General features: G+C 42.7%; 1 protein-coding gene across 2 annotated transcripts in view; it reads right to left on the reverse strand.

The window, feature by feature from the left end:
- Nucleotides 1-534: 534 nt before the first annotated feature.
- The window catches only part of spon1b (spondin 1b), a 186086-nt gene continuing 160802 nt past the window's right edge, over nucleotides 535-25818 (reverse strand). Inside the window, exons 12-16 of one of the 2 annotated variants that reach the window (XM_056281273.1) lie at nucleotides 9123-9293; nucleotides 8223-8387; nucleotides 6965-7123; nucleotides 2031-2282; nucleotides 535-1637 (exon numbers count right to left, since the gene is read on the reverse strand). In XM_056281273.1, coding sequence (XP_056137248.1) covers nucleotides 1474-1637; nucleotides 2031-2282; nucleotides 6965-7123; nucleotides 8223-8387; nucleotides 9123-9293 — 911 coding nt within the window. In that variant the 3' untranslated portion in view covers nucleotides 535-1473. Of the gene's footprint in view, nucleotides 1638-2030; nucleotides 2283-6964; nucleotides 7124-8222; nucleotides 8391-9122; nucleotides 9294-25818 lie in introns of both variants that reach the window. The other variant, XM_056281272.1, reaches the window with a different exon arrangement.

Consider the following 25818-nt stretch of genomic DNA (forward strand, 5'->3'; position numbering starts at 1 on the left):
ATAAAAAACAATGTCTACAAAATGTTTTCTTCACTTTCATTACAACGAAATTAAAATGACCCATACTGAAAATGACCAATGTTTTGAAGCAGATGTAACTTAATGTGATTGCTCCAGCTATTTTCTTTGTACCTTTTTCAACTAAATTAACTCAATGTAATACAGTATATTCTATTCCTAACAGGGTCAAACAGTTAAAATCACATTTTTCTTTTTCTTTTTTTTTTTACAATCAGTGTTAGCTCAAAAGAAGACAGTACTGTATGACATAAAAGTACAAAGCATTGCAAATTCATTGGCGCAAAGCACTGGTGGTAAATACGATGACAGAATAAAAGCATATTAGTTGCCTTAACCTTCTGACAAATTTCCATGCTTTTGCCCATAGTTACCTATGAAGGATCTTAATAAAAGTCCTTTCATTTCATTTCAACAAGGAACAAGTGGTGCCATTTTACGGCCATTGTAGAAGTCCAGTCGTACGTCAAATCATTCCTGCTTGAGATTGCAGGTCCCCCCACCCCACCCCACCCACACACACACACACACACACCCCACTTCCTCCAGATTGTGGCTCAACAGTGATATGGCAGAATAGCGGGCCACTATGGTGGCTGTGTGTATGCATCTCCGGGACCAACAGAGGTCGTCATTTTACCAACTGTTGTAAGACAACAGCTACAACAGCTGTAACATAACGTCCAGAGAAAAGCAGTCGTCTTGAAGCGTACTGAAACGAGAGTTTCTGACGGAGAGGATTAGTGCTACATCAGCTGAAACAACAGTGTAATATAGAAAGACTGACCTTTATACTGGTACTGACCAGTACCGGTATAAAACATCTGCCTTTACGGGTGTGTGCACAGTTGAGCAGTTAAGGGTTTGAGTAATTAAAAAGTAGCGTCATTTATAAGTAGTGAATAGATTATATACATCTGCAGGTTTCTTTGACAATGTCAAATAACTGTATTTACTCACCATCTGTGTCTCACAAAACATTTTTTACCTTTGATTGTTTTTTTCTTTTTTGACATGTTAACTTGTCAGTTTTCTGCCACCGTTGCTCACGAGTAGCCACCAGGTTTTTGCGGGACACAGACGTTACTTTTTCTGCTCCGGTCAATCTTTTAGCCCCGTGAACGACTAGATGTCTAAAATGGCTTTACAACACAACACTGTCATTTTTTTTCCCTTTCCTATTTCTTCAGTTTCCTCTTAAGTTATCTCCGGTCTCCTTGACTCGCTTCTCCTTTTCTTCCTCCAGTTCACTTCTGTACTGACTTGTGTGACTTAGTCTCCTGAGACTACCCCCATGTTACCTTTAAAAAGGCGATAAACCAACTCATTCTTCAGTCTTCACCAACACCTAAATGAACAATGCGCTGTCATCATCATCATCTTCATCATAGAAAACCACAGGATTTGTTAACTCATAATTATATGTATAAAACTTCCCCAGCTCAGTAGTGCTTCTTAACAGGGATGTACATTACAGGCACGTATCTCCTTCCTGTCCTTACAACTGGCCATAATGGTGCTCTTGGCTTTTTTCTTCACCACCATTAAGCGCTCCTGAATCCCCCCTCCACATGGCTTGGTACAGTCCGTCCAGCTGGTCCACGGCTGCATCCGGCAACCTGTTGGAACAAATCATGGAGGTGAAATGAAGGGGAGGGCATAGGGCTAATTTCTTTACAGCCTGTTGAGTTGTTGAGATGGAAACCATCTAGAGAAAGAAGAGACACCACACACACAATATTAATATATATTTCCCTTTTTGCCTTACAAAATACTGTTTGTAGCTTCCAACAGAGATCTCAGGATAAACTGCAAACATTACTGTACTGTATATTATGGCACAAAAACAATATACATCCACAACTATAGGTATGAGGACAACATTCATGATAGGGATACTGACTCACTAGTATTGTATATTTTCACTATTTTATATTTCTAACAGGTATTACATGACAACACAAATGAAGGAAAAGAAATATTCACACAGTGATGGATTTAGCATCACCAACCTGGCTGTTCCTCTACCGTTGCCTCTCTCCCCTGTTTACCTCTTCTTCTCCTCTTCTCACCTCCTCCCCTCTCCTTTGTTTTCGACCGGCACTTCCTGACTTTGCATTTCTTTCTCTGGACAGTCTCGGGGCAGGGGCTGCCTCCGAGCTGTGGCTCCAGCTTGACCATGCGGGTCCGAATGGTGTGTCCCTTACCGCATGACTTGTTGCACTCTGACCACTCGGACCACTCCGATACCATGCAGTCAACGGCTGCACCACCATAGGAGCCAAAGGAGGAGTAATGGGAGGTCAATGGGAAGAGAAAAAGAGGGGCAAGGATGGAGGACAAGGTGGATAACGGGGAAAGGACAAAAACAGAGATAGTGTTTGATGACTTCGAAATTCCTTTATGTGCACATTTCTCAGTTTGGGCTGATCCTCTGTGATTCATATTCATCAGTTTGCAATCAGAGGGATCCTGGTCAGGTGAAGCATCTACTTCAGCTTTAGATAATGTAGCACACATGGACGGATTAATACACGGGCCGACGGGGCCCGGGCCCCGCCCTTCTGGGGGCCCCCAAGATTAGTGAAATTAAGTCCTCTGAAATCCGCCCAATGATTACCCCTTCTATAAATAATCATTACAAGAGGTAATGTCGATTACCAGGGTTTATATAAGACATGATTTCACTAGAATTCTCAATCATGGTGGCAAAATATTTTTTTCCAATTGTATGCCAAAAATATTCCTGTATTATTTCAAATATGGATTCATTAGCACCAATGTACAATTAAATGTTATAGGCTACACATACAAACAAAAACAAAAATTATTAAAATAAATTGCATCATGGGCCAATAGATTTGCTCTTAATGATCATGATTCACGTTCAAGTACGTAGCTACGTCATTGAAGGCTATACAAAAAACAAAAATGGAGAAGAGGCGTTATGCAAGTGGGTTCCTTAAAAGAAAAACAAAACAGGAAAAAGTTGAAAGACAGGCGTCCGAGTTGCAAAAGATCCCAAAATTGGATAGTTTTTTTAAAAAGAAAGAAACTCAAACTCCGGATAAGGATGAACAAGAAGCGCTACTACCGCCAAGCGTTAGCAACTGTGATGAAGCTAGCAACATTAGGCCTACTCAAGATGAGCTAACGTTAACAGCAACCGCCATGAATGGACAGCAGCAGCATTTGGATAAAAGTGGCTGCTCATCAGCAGGCGAGCTAACTGTCGCCACGTTCGGGGGGTTACTGCAGCAAGAGCAACCGCCAAGCCCAACCGTGGAGAAACATGGTGATGAGCAGCATGACGACAATCACAAACAATATATCAGCGATCCTGGGGAGTGGGGTGAGAAGATTAGTGAACATTTAATGTGTTGTTTGCTTCAGAAGGGTCTGACAGCTTGTCAGAATAGAAGCAAGACATATCCTGCATCTGCTTGGGAAATCAATGGAAAGTTAAGATCACTTTCTAATGAACTGTTTTTATGTCATTTGCCCAACGGGGAAGAGGTGGTTCGTGAATGGCTGATTTACTCTCCATCAAATGGACGCGTTTTTTGTTTTGCCTGCAAATTATTTCTAATGAAAAAGAATGCGTTTGTCGATGGATTCTGCGACTGGAAGCACCCAGAGCGTGTTGGAGAGCACGAGAAAAGCCCGGACCATCGGAACAGTATGGTGGCTTTAATGTATCGGTCAAGGGGAACTGGGACTGTCGATTCTGCTCTTGTTCAGCAGTTCGAGTCAGAATGTCACTATTGGAAGGAGGTCCTGTGACGAGTTGTATCAGTGATTAAATTTCTGGCTGAGCGTGGATTGGCATTTCGTGGCAGAGATGAATTATTGGGCTCTGAACACAACGGTAACTATTTGGGTATTCTCGAGCTAATGGCCCAATACAAGCCGTTTTTAGCCCAGCATATCGAGAAATATGGTCAAAAGGGTAGGGGAAACACCTCTTATCTAAGCTCAACAATTTGTGAAGAGATTATCGATTTGATGAGGGAAAAGTGTTATAGCTGCAGAACTCCAGCAGGCCAAATATTTTTCCGTAATTGTGGATTCAACGCCCGATATATCCCATGTTGATCAACTCACCTTTTTTTTTTAGATTTGTAAGCACTGATGGAAAAGTCGTTGAACGATTTATAGCATTTGAGCCCATAGAAAACCACACCGGCACAAGCCTCGCGGATTGTGTGCTATCAATGATCGCCGACTTGGGTTTGGAGATGGAAAATTGTCGTGGGCAATCATATGACAACGCTAGTAACATGCCTGGGCGCTACAATGGTTGTCAGGCCCATTTGAGACAACGCAACCCTCTTATTCACTACATCCCTTGTGCGGCCCACTCCCTGAATTTAGTAGGGGTTAACAGTGTTGAGAACAGCTGCCCAACCGCTAGTAATTTTTTTGGAGTTTTACAGTCACTGTATAATTTCTGTTCCACGTCTACCTACCGTTGGAACAAAGTTTTTCATGGTGACAGTGACAGCCGCTCCCTAACGCTGAAGACATTATCGGATACTAGGTGGAGCTGTCGAGCCGATTCAACAAAAGCACTTTGCCAGAGTTATGTCTCGATCAGAGAAGCCTTGATGGCATTATCTGAGGATGCGAATCAATCAGCTGATACTCGAAGGGAGGCTGCTTCATTGCACGGTAAACTGGGCGAACTTGACACTGTTTTTGTGGCTAAATTTTGGAACACTGTTTTGCAACGATTTAAAATGACAAGTGTTCAATTGCAAAAGAATGACATTGACTTAAAGACAGCAGTCGGATTAGTGGACTCTTTGAGAAATTTTGTAGCTTCGCTGCGAGATCAGTTTGAAGACTTTGAAAGATCTGCCACAAGCGTCAACGGTGTTTCTAAACAGTACCAGCACGAACTGCATCGCAAAAGGAAGCCGAGGGTGTTTTCTGATGACTCGAGCGAACCTGCAGCATCACTGGAAGGAAGCCAGAAGTTCAGAGTCAAAACTTTTAATATTATCACTGATTGATTACTGACTTGTCTGGATCACTGACTACAGGCCTATATGCAGGTGAACAATCTTTTTGGGGTGTTGTTCGAAAAGAACCCTGCTGATTTAAGTGACGCTCGCAAGTAAGCCATGGAATTGGCTGCTGCTTATCCAAATGACTTGGAAAAAGATTTGGCCGACGGACTTTTACAGTTCGTTTTTTTTGTGAAAAATGAGCCTGGTCAACAATCCCCCACACAACTGCTGCAGATGTTGATCAAACATGGGCTCAACTCGACCTTCCCAAACGTTTTTATCGCACTGAAACTGTTCCTGACTTTACCCGTCACGAATTGAGAAGGTGAACGTTCCTTTTCGCGATTAGCACGTATAAAAAACGAACTAAGATCAAAGGTGGGCCAAAAGAGGCTGAAAGCATTGTCAGTTATGGCTATCGAATCAGACCTATTGAGATCCATGGATTTTAACGATGTCGTCGAGGACTTTTCCAGGAGAAAGTCAAGGAGGAAGACTGCCTGAGACAAGGAGATAATGCTTAAAGCCTGGTAAGACCACGGGGGTTTCTTACTTAATGCTGTGTCCGCTGATTTGGCGTTTGGAGATGTAACTTAAAGGCCGGCTCAGGCAGGCTAGGTAACCATCTTCGCCGTGAGACGATAATTGGGTTGTCTATCGGTCCTATATCATGTTATCTTGTGCGCTCGTGTTTGCCGCAGTTACGGGCACTATTCGTTGCTGTTGTATCATGAAAAATCACTGTCACATCATGATTGGCTTGCTGATAACTTTATTATTCACGCGTTTTCCAATATTGATACCAAAGCGTGTATTCCGATTCTTTTCGGTGCTTGTATAAATTGTTGGCACATGTGAGGTGTGTAAAATGCTTTTTATAATCTTGTAACCTTACTGGTTATGCTAAGCTAATTAATTCCTACTCAATATGGGCGCAGCCATATTTAATGTTTATGTCAGTGCCTATACTGTAGTTTGTTACACGGCTTTGTGGAATACTCGATTCTGATTGGTCAATTACGACATTCAGCGGTGTGTTATTTCTTGATAGACACCGCTGCTAGGTATAACAGACCGTTGCTATGCGTAGAACGTAGAAATCTAACGTCATCTGGATGAATGGAAGCAATAGCCTACAATAATTTTTAAATCAAAAACATTTTTTGTTATAGTTTGTGGCAAATTATTGATTTATTTAGTAAGTAGCCGTGTAACAAGCGGGATAATGTACAGTGAGCCGGTTATTATTACGAAATAAACCCCGACAGGGTGATGCAGGACCCCGACGCGAACATTATCCCTTACATATTCAATGCATTCTGGGAGGTAACGTTAACGTGACGTTTGCGCACCTTAGCAGTTAGTGCTGGTGATGGGTGAAATAGTAATAACAACAACAACAATAATAATAATAATAATGTAACGTTTTGTAGGTCCTTTAATAATATCACATGCGTTGCGTTGTTTCCGGTGATTACTGTAAGTCACATGACTAGTCAAAACTGCTTGGTGAAATTGCATTCAGACTCCGGTGTTGTTATAGGGGGGCCTCGTGAATTATTGTGCCTCGGGCCCCAGATTGGTTTAATCCGTCCCTGGTAGCACAGACCAAGGTGTTTGACTGCTGCACGGTAGTGGCAAACTGGGAGCTGAAGGCCGCACACATCATGTTAAGTTTAATTCTTAAAGACTACGTCTCTCAACTCTAATGCCAGCATGTTTCTAGAAGTTTCAGATATGACCTATATGGCTAGACAAAAAGTGTGGGGTAAGTTGGTTTAAAGATTATTTAATAGTTGTCAACTCAAATCAAGCCCTTCAGTGTGATTTCTACAGGGATCTGCAGAAGGCCAACACCTGAGCACCCTGCTTTACCTCCCCAGTAATGACATCAACATAATCCAAAAGTTAAAAGAACATTATCGTTTGCTTACGGCACTCGGGCAGCATGCACTTCTCCATCTGCTCAAGCTCTTCACTGCATTCAGCAGGATCAGACTTCAGCATCCTCTGGCGTGTGCGTACTCCCACCCCACACGTCACACTACACCCACTCCAGTCTGACCACGGAGACAGCATACACGCTATGGTATCTGAAAATAACACGTTACACACACAATCACATGGAAACACGGGACCATACAGGATGCACACTTGCACCAGTGTGTGCAAGGATATATGGATGTCACACAAATGCAAAATATGCATACACACACAAATGCATAATAGCCATTAGCACAATAGTTACAACAGGGTAACATACAAATCAGTAAATAGTTAGCTATAGATAAAGTATTGTACTTGTTATTAAGTAGAAGCTACTGATGTTGATTAGTTGGAGCTTCTCAATAATGAGGAGAACGGTTGTACCTTAAAACTCAACATTTTATTTCTGTAATGCTGCGGTAATTTACAGGAGGTATGAAAAAGGTACCTGTCTTACAAATCTAGCAGTGCGTATACACACAAAAAGGTCAAACAGCCAGAAAAAAAAACAACTGTCACTTTCGGTTTTTTTCTCTTCAACATAAAAGCATATGTCTAACTTAAACCGAGACTTTTCAGAATAAAATAAATCTGTGGCAATACCGAAATATTAGCATTACTGCAGCTCTTATGTCGCCCTCTGTCAACATCACAACTGCAACTATTGTAAACAAAGCATTCCAACTGCAACAATGTATTTTCATGCCCCTTTTACGTAAACATGAATTAACATATTTGTGTATTTATTCAAATAAACATTTCTCAACAACTGATTCTCTTAAAACATCTACTTCTATTGAGCAGGTTGACTCAAGCTAAGTGTAATATTGGATGCAACTGCTTATGTAATGAACCAGACTATACACACAGCATCGCTTTCTGCTGGTGCTCGATGTTAGTTTGTTTGCTTTCTGCTGGTGCTTTGATGTTAGTTTGTTTGCTTTCTGCTGGTGCTCTGATGTTAGTTTTTTAGCTGGGCAGTTTGTTTATTTCACGAAAATTAAGTGAAATTATTCAATGACTATTAAGTGCTTGGGCATCTTGAATTTCAATGGCAGTCTGTCAAAATGCATTTCACCATCTGAGACACCTCACATGACCTAAATATCTTCATATATAATAAATAAATGTTTTACAAACTAAGTTACTAATCCATCAGGTTACTTATTGACGTGAGCAATGTGTTGCATGGTAATGCATACTTACGGCAGTCCGGCATCATACATTTCTCCACTTCAGACACCTCAGCTTTACACATAGATCCGTCTGAGGGGGGCATCTTTACCATACGTTCACGCCTTTTCATACCTAAGCCACAGGTCATGCTGCAGGGGTCCCATTCCCCCCATTCTGTCACCACACAGCTGCCGGCTGCTGCAGGAAGGATGAAATACAGCAAAATTTTTAAAAAAAAGGAGCGACAGCAAAGGAAGGACCAAGTCAGCCTTGCTTGAGTCAAAGGTTTGTCAGCCTTGAGTCTACGCTGTTGTAACATCTGATGTAAAACTTCCTGCATGGAACGCCACAGCACGGCAAGTCCAACTCATGGTGCTTCATTCTGCACAGAAAATCACTGCTACAAAAAAGTATTATTTCCCCATTTATGTTTTTGCTCTACTTCTACCTCTTTAAATAAAGCAAATAACTGACTGCAGTTAATCAAAGTAACTTTGACAACGCAAAATCATTTGCATCTCAGACAGATGGGGATTCCTTCTTGAGCAGCCTTGAGGGTGCAAGTAGTGTAGTTCAAATTGAGAGTCAGACCCAACCACAGCCAGGCTCATTTGTCATAGTCCCGCCCCTTCACTGGAATTAATAGTGCATATTGCAAGTGTGTAACAAAGCAATGATAACGTGGTGCAGTGGCAACATGCCACCTATTCATAACTGTGGTCTGGCCTGAGATTTGGTCATGCCTCTAACTTTGAGAAATGCTAGTCCGCACTATTCCTGTGACTTCTTACCCAAAAATTATGGTAGGCTGTCCATAAACACACACACACACACACACACACATGTTGTTTAGTGCATACAAACATGCCACACACGTGTACATGCGAACAAGTGTGCATACACAGAAAGGCTTTATGAACAAGGACTCACAGCATGCTTCGTTGACCACACATTTTTCGGTCTCCTCCGTGTGGAGTTGGCAGATTGAGCCGTCTTCAGGGAACTGCTTGACATAGCGCTCCCTTGACCTCATTCCCATACCACAGGACACGCTGCACGCAGACCAGCTGATCCACTCGGACATCATACAGGTCGATGGTTCTGAACGGGCCACCATCAGGAGGGAAAAAGACAAATAAATAGCCAGATGTAAGGATGGATTGTAATCCTTGGATCTCAAAGTTTGGATTGATGTTTCTTTCAGCCACTCATACTATTGTCGTATTTTGGGAAGAAACATCTTCATTAGTCCTTGCGCTGTCTTAAAAGAGGCTGTTAGGTTAGATGTATTAGAGAGGTAGTCATTGTTTTCAAATTAAATTTGGATTGCTTGGCAAGCCTGCTTAGTCTTGAAACTTGTTCACTAAGTAATTTATTGTGTACTTTTTCTATTAATTTATTGAGATCCGGGTGTGTACACAACAAATGTACACAACAAATAGAGACCTCTGGCACTTCAATACACCACTTAGCAAATGCCTAATACATGCAACTGTACGGCGAGTAAAGCTGATTCCAAATTCTAAGGTCTTAAATCCACGGCTATTGCCTCAAATGGTCTGGTACGACAAGCAATGGCGGTACATAGTGATGGGCGAAAATGAACAAACGCATCTTTTTGAATGACCCTTACCAAGTGCTCATGAATCCCCAACTTTTCCCCACTCATGCTGACCACGCCCACTCGCTGTTATTGTGGGGTACTGCTCTAAATGAGTAACCCTGCGGTTACATGGTCAGTTTGTTTGTTTGTGTTAATAGGCACACTGTGTCTTTGGTGACAGGTTGGTGTCGCAAACACAAACCTGATTATTCTGTGGAGTCACAACTTGAAAAAGTTGAGGACCACTGTCCAAAGGTTAATGCCCAGAAACGTCACGTACATAGCAAAATAAGAAAATACTGGGAGAGGACAGGGTCTCTGCAGATACAGACACCGCCACACATGTCTAGTGGGTCATAAGTGGTGCTTGAGAGGGATTATTAGTGTGAATGCTGGGCATTCACACTATTGCTTTGCACTTCTTTATTTATTTATTTATTTTTCTTCCGCCCATTTTTTGACACGTTGTAGCTCCTTCATACTTTTAGATACTGAAACCATTCAACTATCAAAATGTTTAACTCATTAAGGATATTAGTGCTCCTCTTTCAGATTTTTCATACCTTTTGAACTTTTTGAAATATTCAACTTTTTTCAGCCATTGTTTGAATGGGAGTCAATGGGGGACTTTTGCAACCTTTCCACCTCTTTTACTCCTTCATACTTTTAGCCACTGAAACCATTCAGGTATCAAAATGTTCATCTCTTTAAGCCCATTAAGGCTCACAATTCGTTTTTTGACATCTTTTATACTTTTAGACATATTAAGCTTTTTCTACTTTTTCAAAACAATGGAAGTCTATGGGGAAAGGTTGAAACCCTCATCACCTTTGAACTGTATCTCCTCCTTCATTTTTTGAGCTAGAAACCCCATTTAAAGCTTAAACAGTTCAGAACATTCAGCTCTTTCAGAATCCTATTCAGATTTTAAAAATATCTTATAGTTTTTGAACAATTCAGCTCTAAAGTTTAGCAATTCTGCCATACACTTTGCCTTTTAGAATGTTCAGTCCTATTGTGACATCACATATCAATTTGAAACTCAACTGCCAGCCTAATTACTGTCAACTCTCAACACCTGGGAGATTTGATCAGCTTCTGCCACTTCTTAACGGCTCTTCCTCCCTCTTCAACCTTCCTACCTTCCTTCCTACCTACCTTCCTTCCTTCATACAACCTTCCTACCTTGCTTCCTACCATCCTTCCTAAAACCTTCTTACCTTCCTACAACCTTCTTACCCTCCTTCCTCTTCATCGCTACTCTTCATCTTCATCACTACCCTTCCTCTTCATCGCTACTCTTCATCTTCATCACTATCCTTTCGCTTCATCACTAGCCTTCCTCTTCACCACTCTTCATCTTCATCACTACCCCTCCTCTCATTCTACCATTCCTCCTCTCATTCTACCCCTCCTTTAATACTACCCCTCATCTTATTCTACCCCTCCGCTCATAACAAATGAAGACCATTTCTTCTGATGTACTGTAGCTCTTTTTTCTTCTTTTAGAAGAACAATGTTCAGGTCAGGTTTTGCAGTTCAATGACCTAGGCCTACTTGGGGACTCTGTTACCAGCGGGGGTCACATATTTCAGGCTATTCAAACCTTTTCCATACATAAACCATTGCTGCAAATGCTTGCAAGTTTTGTTACAGCCTTGTGCGTGTTTGTAATGGGACTTGGAGCACTTTGAAATCTTTGCACCACTTCCACTTTTTCATACTTTAAACTACAGAAACCATTCAACAATCAAACTATTTATGTATTTAGCACATTATGGCAAATTTTTCAGTTTTTTATACCTTTAAAACTACTAAAATATTCAGCCATTTCACATTTCAGTTTCCAGGTATTTTTGGTAGGCTAGTGACTTTCTGACTTTTCCTATTTATCCATTTTCAGCAATGCTTTCGTGATTTCTTTCAGCAGCTCAGCATTCACACGCTTTTTCTGTGGAAAAGCATTTTTCTAGTTTTTGTATCATTCTATACATTATATTTTAGTAAATCCACTATACCTTTAATCACTCACTTACTCACAAGTATACTCACTTCTTAGTATCTCTGTGGGCTTTATTGTTTTAGATGCTTTCTGGACATGATTGGAGTACAGCTCCAAAGTGAAGAAGTATGGAGGTATCAATGCACACGTGTGCTCCCTCTGGAGAAGACTGATAGACTATGAGTGGATGTCCATGAAGACATTGGGTAATGGAGCTTAAGATTCCTTGCATGCAGGTTGACCTGAGTCAGTAACTACAGAAAAATTAATTAAGTTACAGGAGCAGGAACAGGAGGCTCCATATTGACCAATGCATTTGAAAGTAGACTTGGACAAGCCACACAAATGGGAGCTTTATACTTATAACAAATATTTTCAAACAATATCTTTCACTCGGGTAAGGGACAGATTATCAGATTGGCAAATTTGGGTTGAGAAAACTTGCACAAACAAAATCAAAAGTGCGGCAAACAGCAGCACTTTTGTTAGTCCCATTTCTATGGGATTAGCACCCATACAGTGGTTTGCACTAGTCCCAAACAGGGCTAGAGGCAAGTATTCTAAAGGTATTCAGGAACCAGGAACACTTTATTTCATGTACAGAAGTACATGAAACAAAACATTGTTTCCCCCAGCCCACAGCAGTGCAACACAATGAGAAAAACACATCCAAAAACTACAAGAACACACAAATCCAAACCAACACATGTATCCAAACTTAAAAAAAAAATCACTATCCAAAGGGAATGAACGCCAGCTAGGATGACTGTCAGAATTGCCTATCTGCATGGGTTATCAGTTAGCCTAGCCTGCACCGCTTCCGCGTCCTGTCAGACCACCCTCTGTGTTTCCTCTTTTCTTGCAGCTCCGGGCAGGGGCTGTGGTCCTTTGGCCCACCGGACGCAGCAGACCAGGCTCTCCCAGCCAGACACCTTCGACACACCTCCCCGCACTCCAAACAACGGCACTAAAAACACACTCAATGCTAGGCGAGGCCGCCACCAGACCACCCTCGCTGTTATTGGAACTGTCGGTCTGCATGGGCTAGCAGTTAGCTTAGCCTGCCCCGCCTCCGCGTCCTGTCATTCTCCTCAAACTTTATAACCTAATCTGTATAGTGGTGTTTCAAAATGTAATTGTAATCGGGGCGACAGTGGCTTGGAGGTAGACCAGGTAATTGGAGGTTTGCTGGTTTGATTCCCAGCTCCTCCTTGCAAAAAATGTGGTGTCCTTGAGCAAGACACCTAACCCCTAAGTGCTCTGGATGAACTGATTGTTACCGTGCATTGCTGACATTGCCGTCGATGTATAGGTGTGGGTGTGCATGTGAGGCATTAATTTATTGTAGAGCGCTTTGAGGGGCTGATGCAGCTAGAAAAGCAGTATATAAAATGTAGGTCATTTACCATCAATGGCACTGAATACGGATACTTCATTTCTGTATTCTGAATACAACCCTATCAATATCCCAGTGTCCGATGACATTGTTGATCAGTCTTCCTTCTCTAAAAAAAAAAAAACATTTTATATATATATAAATATATATGCTACCATTGGGTTAACTTGCTGGTGTTGCACCAATCTGCAACTGTTGGAAATTCTGACCTGCGTATGTGAACGCTTTCTGTGCATTCAGCATCACCTTCATTTCGAAAGGAATGCTGTGATTTTGAGTAAGAAACCACACCATTGAAGAGAGTAAGGATATTACCACTTTAAGAGTACCTATTCCAACTTATAGGAGAGTGAGAGTCAGGCTAAGTGGGGTTCAAAGTGAGTTCGTTTTATCACTATTAGTCAGATTAGCATCTCAAGATGCCCTCATCCTTCAAGCTATTCTGCAAGTCCACCCGACCTACCCGCATGTGGTCTTTGGTTTCAAATTGTGGTTTCCTGAGCACTTCTTTCTGGGGAGGAGTGCTGGTACAGAAGTAATCGAGACAGCACATAAAAGGGTAAAGCCACAGTCATTCAAAAAGACTACTATGTGAGAGGAGGCTTTGTAGATAGATGTTTTCACAATGACTCGATGACCTTTGGGTTATTCAGCATGGATTTGTTTAATCATGTTGCAAGTGGACCGCCCCCCCCGCCTTTTCCCCAACTCTCCCTTTCCTCCTTCCTTTGCTTACAACAAATTGTATGCAGCAGTGCATACCAACTGTAACCTAACCTAATAACGCAGAACTAAATGAATCATAAATAAAAGTTACAGGTACTATCTCTGGCCCAGACGAGGCCTCTAGAGACTCATTTCCCATTCCTCAGGAAAATGAATCTACCACCACATCAGCTCCTGTCTGATCTGTACCAATTATCTCCCACCGCAAGCTAGCACTGCAAGCTAGCACAGGGTCGAAATGAAAACAAAGGAGAGTAGTACTGAGAATAAAAAGCTATCCGTGTTGCTGTCTGATAAGATGAAGTATGTGCGTGTGTGTGTGTGTGTATATATATATATATATATATATTTCCTTGTGTGTATGAAAGGGGCAACTCATTGTGTGTACAAAAGACAGAGCGAGTGGGTTTACATGAGCAAGAGAGGGAAGCTTTTGCAGCCTTGAACAGTTTCAGCTCCTCTCTTTGGAGTAGCTGACTGGTAGACTTCTGGGAGAGCTGCAAGAGGAATGAGGAGAGGAGACATTGCTGCCTCAGAATATTTATTATAAATAGACCACTTCAATGGAAAGTGGAAAAGAAAGTTTGTGTTGTGCTAGTTTTTTTTTTGTAACTATGTGTCTGTGTGTGTGTGCAGAGATGGGCAAAGATACTTCATAATCTCATATGTGTGAGAATTTCTCCAAAGGGCATGTATGCAGAGGAAGGGCACTTAAACCCAGTTTGTGTTATGAACAAAGACAAGTTGATAACTGACTGTGTGAAGGGTTTTCCTACAAAATAGAGGCCCACAGCCTGCAGAGCCGTCATCCCCGTCAGGTGAGCGTGGTAGGGTTTGACAGACAGTGAATGATGTAGTTTCACACAGCACTGAAGAACACATGTACAGCTGGATTTTCAGTTAGTCATGCAGTAAACCCCTTTTGCTGAAGCCAACGCACCACAGAAGGCTAGCTGAACACAAACCATGTCAGCATCCACACCAGGCACACCTTCACAGCACATCATCATGTGATCTTTGTACCATTCTCATCATCACTGTGACTTTAGTGACTTGTCTACAGGTAGAAAGAAGCTCGTCCCTCTTCAATCTCAATCCTGATCTCTACTGAACAGTATTTGAGTATTTTCAAATAACAAATACTCGTCACAAAAATAACATAACACAAATTACATTGCTTTTTCCCCGACTGATGACCCACGAACTACAAAATACTCAGAAGTCATCATGAGTGGAAGGCGCTGCCATAGCTGATTGTTGACAACACAGACCACATGACCACCATGTTGCCGGTTCAAATCCAGCTGGCAACCTTTGTTGCGCGTCAACCCCTCTCTCTTTTCCTGTCTATCTTTACTGTATATCTATATTGTATCTATACCGTCTATCTACACTGTATCTATACTGTATATATACTGTATCTATACTGTCCATCTATACTGCCGATGATAATGTTGCTCCTGCCATGACTTCAGAAGGTCTTCAGTCGATCACCAACTGCTTTGTTCAGGCCTACGAAACTTTTCGCTTTTCTGTGAACATCAAGAAAACCAAAACGCTTGCTGTTGTGCCTCAGGATACTTTAGGAGTTCCACTTCAAATCACCATCCATGGCCAACCTATAGAACAAGTTCAATCCTTTCAGTATAGTCCATGGGCCAGAGCCCAAAATTTCCTATTTCGGTACACTCAAGGTGGCAAAACTTACTTATAATTTTTGAAAGGATCCATGTCTGTAGATGATATTTTGGTATGATAACCATTCCTGAGTGGCAGCTGTATCACAGTTATCAGCTCATGAAGTTAACCACCCCCTAAAGTAAATTGCATTTTAGACGCTGGTGCATATCCTGGTTTAGCCTCATGGTCAGGACATTTTTCAATGTTCTATAATATTGTCTTTGGTATCATTTTAAAGGGGACCTTCTTAGCTTTCATTCAAGCCCTGTTGTGCATATTTCTCACAAATATAGAGGTCACTTGAGCTCTTCAACCCGTCAATAACACACATCTTTCTGCAATGTTCGCCTAAACTATATACTTTCTTTTAGCCCTGTGGCATCTAGGAATATCAGGGACACAAAACACAAAAACTGGAATACTCACAGGACTGTAAAGATTCAGGAAATGTATAATATACCCATACTATTTCATTGTGTGAGGTGATTGTGAACCTTAAATTAGAAGGGCATTATTACTAAGAAACTAACTAGACCAAAGCCAGTTAGTCCATGGGTCAGACCAGATATCGATATCACCCAAGGTGACACAACTTCACTGGTGCCATTTTATTTGGTACACTAACAGAAGTAAAATAATACATGATAACCTTTCCAAATGAGCAGCTATTTCATTTTTCTTTCAGGAAACCTGTTTCTGTGCCTCTCACGATTGTGTATTTGCCCAGATTTTTACAAATATAGCATTTCAACACCCCTGGTACTGATTAGCCTAGCTTAAACTCTGGGACAGTTCTTAGTTGGCCAACAACCAAGGATAACCAGTACTGTGTACTTCCATTCATTGTGCTAAGCTAGGCTAACGTGCAGCCAGATAGCTTTCTACTAAACACATATAGAGGAAACTGGTATCTATCTTCTTGTCTCACTCTGGAGAAGATTGTAAGCTAATTTCCCATAATGTTAGCATGTTCTTTTAATGTATATGTTAATATGATTAGTTAAAGTGGCTACGAGGAACTTTCATCTTGTGTTGATTTTAGCGGCCTCATGTGGACAAAATACAGCTGTTGCATAGCAACTAGGTAATGTATCTATTTGTGGCTATGTAAGATAAATAATGGTAATATGACGCTGGTGAAGCAAAGTAAACTTTGTTTTAGTAGTGTTCATACACCTAAGTTACATGTATTTGTTTGTATGTGGCAGGTGAAAACTGACTGAATATGGCCACTGGTGAACAAGCAAGTTTTTACCCAATACCAAAGCGCCCACGGGTGGAGTGCATTATCCACTGTTCTGATGATACAGATAAGCTGGTTTCACTACAAAGTGTCGACTCATGGAGTGTTGACTACTAAGCTTGTTCTGAATAAACACGACGTTTATCTTCAGTGAAACCGACTTTATTCACTCCATTTCTTCACGATCCCAAGCGACCAGCAACGTGCTCTCAGCATGAGCACCATCACAACTGCGCATGACAAGAGACTCTCACCTAGAAGGGGCAATACCCTGCACATGCATAACCTGACCAGAAGGGAAGCTGTCCTCCATTCCATTAACTAAATAGGGATGCATAGAGATAACATGTTAACAATCTCATTCTCTTTTTTTTAAAGAAATAAACAGAAAACAAAAAATGAAATTCACAGCGTGAATTATGGAACATGCATTTCCAGAGAAATCAACATGTCATGGAAACATTTGAGAACAAAATCAATTGTCCATCCAACACCCTTTTAACCCAGGTCCCATTGTCCTTCACAGAGTGCCTTTAAGAGCACAAGAGCCGATGCTCCTTTCTTTGTGAGACAGTCAGCGAGTTGAGTTTTCGTGTCTGACCAACGCACCTCCTTGATCTTCTTGCTTTGTATGAGTTCTTTAATGCTACTGATTTCCAGCCTAAGTCTTTTCTCTGTGACTTGCTTTGTAGACTTGAGAGCATCATACAGAGAGTGGTTATCAGTCACACAGAGCACGGAGGGAGCATTCAGTTCAGCATTGCCAGTAGTTAGTTCAGAAAATAGTGTGGCCAGAAACATTGCATTGTCTACTCCATCTGACATAGCAAGAGTTTCCCCTGCGAGTGTACTGCGAACCACACGTCTGATTTTCTTAGAGTGCCAGCTGAGTGGGGAAAACTTCCCTCTTTCTCCCATAAGTGTTATCAAAGTACCTCCCTGTGTACCTCCATCAGGGAGGTTCCCAAACGAAGCATCACTGAATACTATCAAGTTCAAAGCATCAGTGTTTCCCAGATGTTGGAATCTGAGTGTTACCTTTTCAGATTTAAGCTTACGGATAACCTTATTAGCCTCATGAATAGATTGTACTGTTGCCCCTTTTATATTAGAAGCCAAACAACACGAGTCAAACATAACATCAGGTCTTGTTTGTTTAGCAACCCATAGGATTTGTCCTATTTTTGACCGTAGCTGCTCTCTTTCAGTGTCATTAAGGGGCTCACTTCTCCGTGTGGCCCGACCTGCTTGAATGGGTATAGGCTGCAGATTGTCAATGTAACTTTGTTGGTGTACCTGTACCTCACCGTTTACCGTTACAAAATCCATTCCTACATAAGAAAACTTTTCATGCTCCTCACGACCAACCTTAAACACAGATTTTAATTGCGGGATTACGTTTGATGAAAAGTTTGATGTGCCTGCCCAGAGAAAATCATCTACATGACATGCAAGCACCCCAGTGACCTTACATTGCTCATCCAACCAATAAAATATTGCTGGATCCACCTGAGACACTCTACCACCAGTAGTCTGCATGATTTCCTTCACTTTGTTGTACCAATATAGTGATGCGTCTGCAAGTCCATAAACACATTTCTTAAGTTTCCATACAACATGTTCACAGCCTGCTTCTGTAGGGGGGCGGATATAAATATCCCTGGATAGCTCCATACCCTGTAAAAATGCCGATTTGATGTCCATAGAATGCACTTCCCACTGGTTTTGACATATCACTGATAACATAAGTCTAAGTGAATCAGTAGCACATGTAGGGGAATCCTTTTGTAGCTCTTGAATATTTATCTCTTCAAAACCTCTGGCAACCAGTCGTGCTTTAGGCACAATACCCTTAGGTGTTTCTTTAAGACTACAAACCCATCTAGTAGAGATACATTTCTGACCTGCATCTTTAACTACCTCGAAGACATTATTATTGTGCCAGTTCTTTATTTCTTCCTGTTTAGCTGCATCAAATGAGATGTCTTTCGTTATAAGTACATCAGCTTCTCTGTCTGTTTCTATGTGAAGATTATCAACTTCTGAGATATCAACTGATACCTTTTGCCCATCACTTCCATTATTCTCTAGATGTTGCATGTTATACCATGTTTTATATTTCCCTGTAGCTTTGCCTGCTCTCCCCAAGACTCTTGCTCTAAGTAGAGTATTGTCACCTCTGTTCATATATGTTACAGTCTGTCCTGTTTTTAAACTCATACCTGCAGAGGGGACAGGATTATCATGTGCATTAGGCTTATGGGCCATTTCAGTTTGTGCAACATTACTTTCAGGTAACTCATTCTCTCTATTTTGTTCACTGGCTAAATCATCAGCTACATTGTTTATACCTTGTTCATCATTTCCTGTTTCTGTGTCTTGTTCATCATTTACCGTTTCAGCATCATTTTCATTTTGTACCATTTGTTCTTCGTTAACCCTTGTGTTCACCTTGGAAAGTCTAGAGTGATGTACTCGCACTAAGATTCCACCATGCCTTACAAAAACAACAGCTCCATCCTGACCAATAACAATTCCTGGTCCTTTCCACTCATTACATTCAGCTCGTTTGTAATACACTTTGTCACCCATGTCATATTTTTCATCTGTAGCTCTGAGCTGTTTACGTAGTGCTCGTCTTATCCTTTCTGAGCACTCTGCTTCAGTGAATGCTTTTCTAGCAGCATGTAGGGCCGAAATGTGCTCTCCTACTCTAGCACTCATAGTAGTACCCTCTAGTGCGGGTGGTTTATCAACCAGTACAGAAGGAAGGTTAGGATTCAAACCATACACAAGTTGACGTGGACTGTAGCCGTGCACATTATGCATACTGTTCTTAGCCATAAGAGCCCAGTCCAGGGCCGTTTCCCAGTCACAGCCACTTTCTCGCCTGACCTTCAGAATGATGTCGGTGAGGGTCTGATTATGCCTCTCCAGTAGTCCGTTGCTCCAGGGACTGTATCCCGCTGTTGTTTTCGTCTCAATGTTAAAGTTCTCAGCCATATCACGGAACTCTGCATTATTGAATTCTCCTCCGTTATCGCTGTAGAGCCTCTGGGGGGCGCTGTGGATTCCTATCCATGTATGAAGAAATGACTTGACGATCTCTGAGGACTTCTTGGTTTTTACAATGCTTCCTGCGCTGAACCTTGTGAATTGATCAATGATGTGGAGGTACCATACCCCTGGTTCCAACTCATGCAAATCTACTGCCACCGTTTCATTAAATGTTGAAGCAAGAGGCAAGCCCACAGCAGGCTTTGGCTTCGTCTTGCTGTATCTCTGGCAAATGTCACAGTCCTGTACTATGTGCTGCAAAATCGTGTCACACTCTGTGTCTTTATTTCCAGAGCTATGGATGAGCCGCTGTAGCCTCTCGGCGGAGGCGTGACCGAACTGTTTATGCAATTTCAGAAGAACTTTGTGTTTCTCATTTGCGGTCATATTTTCTGTGACTGTGAGGACCTCATCTTCATTCAGGCTGTTCTCTGGAGCCGTCAGTGCTTCAGTTTCTATTGGCTTTGTTTCTGTGCTCTTGTCTCTGATATCTATACAATAGTGTCCCGAGCTGGTTAATTCAAGAGGGATATTTTGATTAAACATCACAGCACTATCATTCTCCATATCCAAAATGGTCCCTGCCCTTTTCAGTGAAGTCTTACTCAGAAGCAGTGGGATATCAGTTTTAACTACTTCAGTTTCCACTTGACATTTTGTATGTCCTATTTTTGCAGGCAGTTTCAGTATTTTGGAGGAATGTACTATATTCCCATCTCCAAAGCGAAATGGTCTGCTGCTTGGAATTTCACTCTGCGCTATCTGGTTCACTTGTCTTTGACTGAGGTCTGCGACAAAATTTTCCAACCACTTTTCTCCGCATACTGTGCGGGTACATGCAGTATCAATGATAGCTGTCCCTAACGACTCAGTCAGAAAGATCTCTGATGCTGATTCAGACAGCGAGGCTTTGGTAAGCAATGTGTCCTCTACTTTTGCTGGCTCTTCAGTTAGCTTTACTTGCTCGCTATTCTTGTGGGGACAGTCCTTGGCCCAATGGAACGTGCTCTGACATACAGCACATTTTGATCGCCTACCGAACCTATCCAGTGGGTTAGTACCTTGTAACGGTGGCTTTTGTTGTCCAACCTGTGTTGTCTGTGACTCTTGTCCAGCTTGCTGCACAACGTTACTTGTTCGTTTAAATCTTCCTCGCGAGCGCTGCTCTGTGTAGAACACTTCATCTTTTACTTGTATGCCATTAGTCGCGTCGACTTGTATTTTCCCTCCAAAAATCCTCCTGAGCGCGGACTTCATTGCCGCAAACGTTAGATCCGTACACGCTGTCAGCGCCATTTGCCTACTCCTCTCGTCTAGACAAGCCGTATCCAAAAGTTTAAAAGCCAATACGGCATCGGGAAGAGTCATATCATACTTTTTCATTCTATTGTATCGCTGCTCAAAGTCAATCACATAGTCCGCCATGGACACAGAACTGTCCTTCTTGATACAGTCAAAATACGAATAAGCATCGTAAGCGCGGTCCCTCTCTTCTTTGAGAAACATTCCATCTAGTTTTGCAATTAAAACGTCCATACCCCCATCTGTATTCAAGTCTGCAGCGGGTATTTCCATGGCGATATCCCTTGCCCTTCCTTCAAGCCCCAGGACGACAGCAAGGGCCTGTTTCTTCTTATCCAGCTCAGTAACGAGCTTCCACACAGCAACTTCATTTTTCCAACTCTCGTACGGTCGGGACTCATCGAACTTCGGTGGAACTTTGTAGCTAGCAGAAGCCATTTTCTGCTAACCATCGACTGCTACCAATGTTGACTACTAAGCTTGTTCTGAATAAACACGACGTTTATCTTCAGTGAAACCGACTTTATTCACTCCATTTCTTCACGATCCCAAGCGACCAGCAACGTGCTCTCAGCATGAGCACCATCACAACTGCGCATGACAAGAGACTCCCACCTAGAAGGGGCAATACCCTGCACATGCATAACCTTACCAGAAGGGGAGCTGTCCTCCATTCCATTAACTAAATAGGGATGCATAGAGATAACATGTTAACATGGAGAACTCTGCTCAGGGCAGCTCAGATACGAAATCATGCACCAGTTTTGAAACTGGCAAAAGACATTCCTGAGGGACAGATTCCAGCAATCTACTACCACAGAAAGTGTCGCAGTATCTTCACTATGAAGCAAATTCTTGATGGCCTCCTTGCAAAAGAAAAGAAAAGTTGTGTCTCTGCTGAAGAGAAACAATCTAAGAGAGTAGCTCGACATGCTCCAAGTACATCTAGGACTTATGATGCAGAGTGCATATTTTGTCAGAAAAACAGCAAATATTCCAAGAGACAGAATACGAGAGAAGTACTGGTGCAGTGTCGAGAACTGCGAGCTGATGCAAAGATCAGGAGTGCAGCCACAAAGAAAAGGGACAGCAGAATCCTTGCCATTGTGAGTAGAGACCTTGTAGCAGCTGAAGGGCACTACCACAGGTCATGCTATAGACTTTACACCAAAGAAGAGGTTTCCAAAGGAGAGGTTGCCAGCAATGAAGATGATGATGCTGCAGCCCAGTATGAAGCTGCTGTGAATAAGGCATACAATGAGCTGTTCCTCTTCATCAGGATGGAGCTTTTTGGCAATCCTCAAGTGATGACAATGACTGATCTCTCTTCTAGACTGGTAGCTTCAATGAACTCCCAAGGCACTGCCCAAGTCAAGGAATCAACCAAGAAGCACATAAGGCGAAACCTGGAGAGTGAGTTTGCTGGAGCCTTGCAGATATTCCCTGATGAGAAAGGAAAATTCCTCCTCTATCCCGATAACTTGTCCATGAGGGAACTTGCCAAAGAAATTCAGTCTCTCAAAAGGGAGCTGCAGACCCTGAAAAGTGTCAGTGCACAAGATGTTATAGCCAAAGCAGCCATCAAATTGAGAGCACACATTAAAAGTCAAGATGTTCCTCAAACCTGGCCGCCTGAAGTAAACCAGAAGCAGAATGTCCTACCATTCCAGAGTCGCTCATTATCTTCCTGTACTCTCTACTCACAGGCTCAAATGATCCTGATCATGCATCCCAGAGAGTGCAGTGCCTTCTGCAGTCATTTGGCCATGACATAGTATATGCAGTGACATGTGGAAATACCAAGCCTTCCAAGCACATTGTTCTGCCATTCAGTGTCAAATCGTTGACAGGAAATTTAGAGTTGATAAACATCCTCAACCGACTTGGTCACAGTGTGTCCTATTCACAGATGGAAGAGATCAACACTGCCCTGTGTCTCCAGAAACTATCATCATCAGGGAGTGGCATTGCCCTTCCAGCTAACATCCATCCTGGCATATTCACAACTTTAGCCTGGGACAATATCGACCGTCTTGAAGAAACTGTCAGTGGTGAGGGAACATCTCACAGAGTCAATGGGATTGCTGTGCAAGCAAAGCCAGTCAACCCACTTCCTGTCCAGCCCATGCCCACTGTTCCCAAAACAAAGAAGAGAAGCATTGATGGACCCCCACCAATGTTACCAACTTACAATGCTGGACAACGGGTAGGGCCACCACAAAGCAAAAAGTCAGATGCCGATACTGCAGCCAATACTAAGCTTGCCAGAGAGAAAAACCTTCTTTGGGTCCTAGCACGCATGTCACAACAAGAAGAACAGTCCGTCAGCAGCTGGACAGGCTTCAACATCCTGACTCGAGGAGAGATGACGGTCATCCCCGACAATATAGGCTATCTGCCTACCATCAATGCTCCAACGACACAAATGTCTACTGTCAACGAGGTGCTTAACCAGTCACTGAGCATCATGCAGTGCTTAGGCCTGAGGAAGATTGTCTGTGTCTTTGACCAAGCCCTGTATGCGAAGGCTGTCGAGATCACATGGAAACACCATGACAAGTTCCATGATATCATCGTTAGGCTTGGGGTATTCCACACCATCTGCACACTGCTGGCAATAATAGGAAAGCGTTTCCAAGATGCTGGACTCAAAGACCTCTGCATTGAGTCTGGCATGATTGCAGAAGGCTCAATTGCTGGTGTTATGGATGGCCGCAAGTACAACAGGGCAGTGCGACTACACAAGCTCCTGTATGAGGCTCTCATGCGACTGACCTTGAATGGTTTCCTGTCCTGGTTGGAAGAAACTCACAGGAATGACATGGTTCACCTGAATGAGACACTGAAGACCATTGACAGCCTTGGGAAAGAAGTCTCACAACATGCTTTGAAGGAGGTCCTCGAGAACAGCTCTTGTACACGCATCATGGATCTATTTGAAGTCTACCGTGAGTTCCTTAGAGGTGGAAACGGCAGCCTCTCGAACTTCTGGATGTCCTATTTGGACATGGTTGAAATCTTGTTGGGGCTCATCCGAGCATCCAGAGAGGGAGACTGGATGCTACACTTGGCTAGCATTCGAGCAATGATCCCACGGTGCTTTGCTTATGACAGGATGAATTATGCACGCTACCTCCCCTACTACTACTACGCCCAGATGTCTGAGCTGCCCATCACACACCCAGATGTGTACACAGAATTCATGGAAGGAGGCTTCTCAGTCCAACTGGGCTCCACCAATCCCTTTGGCCGAATCCCTGTTGACCAAGCTATAGAAGAAACGGTGAACAAAGACACCCAAACAGCTGGAGGGACAAAGGGATTAAGCTTGAAGCCAGGAGCTGTGACCAAATATTATCTCACAGCTGAGTATAGAAGCATGTACCTCAGACAGCTGAGAGACCTGACAGGTCAAGGCAGGTGCAAATGGTCTCATCCAGATCTACAGAGTCCAAGGATCAAGAGAGATGAAGCAGATGTCCAGTCTCTCATGGACCTTATGGAGAATAACTGGCTCAATCCTATGTCCCCTGATGAGATTGATTTGGTTAGCCTCTCCACTGGCAACATGGCATGGCATGATGTGACCATAGATCTCTTGAGAGCTCTTGAGAAAGGAGAAGAGGCCTACCAAGCATTCCAGCAAACAAGGTTAGATGCAGACCCACCACCTGTGAAATTCCACGACAAGATGACCAAGCAAAGTCTGAAAACATTCTCCAATGTCAGCACAAAACAAGCTCATGGAAAGAAAGCACAGGATGTGGTTCTGAAGGCAGATAGAAACCTTTTCAGTCACATGATCCTGGTGGCTGAAAGCAGGACGGTGAATCTGAAGGATGTCCTTGCCTACCCATTGGGCCCACTACCATGGGCACTGGCAAATGCTGATGGGTCCTTACGAAAAACATACAAGGCTGCACTTGCCAGAGAGCTTGAAAAGAATGTATCTCCTGCAGAAGACATCCCAATCCCATCTACTTCCATCATTGATGGGATGAGCCTGGTCCAAAAAATGAATGGCAACAACAAAACCTTTGCACAGGTGGCAGAGTCAGCCTTGACCCAGGTCCTCCATGAGGGAGCACAGAGTGGGAGGATTGATGTTGTTTTTGATGTCTATCACCAGACTTCGATCAAAGATGCTGAACGACTGAACCGGGGTGGAGACATCACTCTCCAGTACAAGAATCTTGCAGGGGGACACCACGTCCAGCAGTGGAGAAAATTTCTGTGCAGTTCCTCCAACAAGACCAGTCTCATCAAGTTTCTGGTGGAAGAGTGGAAACTCCCACGATACAGAGCTATGCTGCATGGCAAGGTGTTGTACATGACCTGTGAGGAAACCTGCTAAAAGTTGACAGAAGATGGGTGTGAGGAAGCAGCAGAACTGCACTCCACACATGAAGAAGCTGACACCCGTCTGCTCCTGCATGCATTGCATGCAGCAAATGCGGGCTCAAAGTCAGTTATCATCACAGCTGAGGACACTGATGTCATGGTGCTTTGTCTTGGCTTCCAGAAGGACATCACCTGTCCCATCTTCCAGAAGTGTGGGACTCAGAACCGCACACGGTTTGTCGACATCACCAAACTGGCAAGTTCACTTGGCGACAG

This window comes from Lampris incognitus, chromosome 6 (assembly GCF_029633865.1).
Source record: "Lampris incognitus isolate fLamInc1 chromosome 6, fLamInc1.hap2, whole genome shotgun sequence".
NCBI lineage: Eukaryota > Metazoa > Chordata > Actinopteri > Lampriformes > Lampridae > Lampris > Lampris incognitus.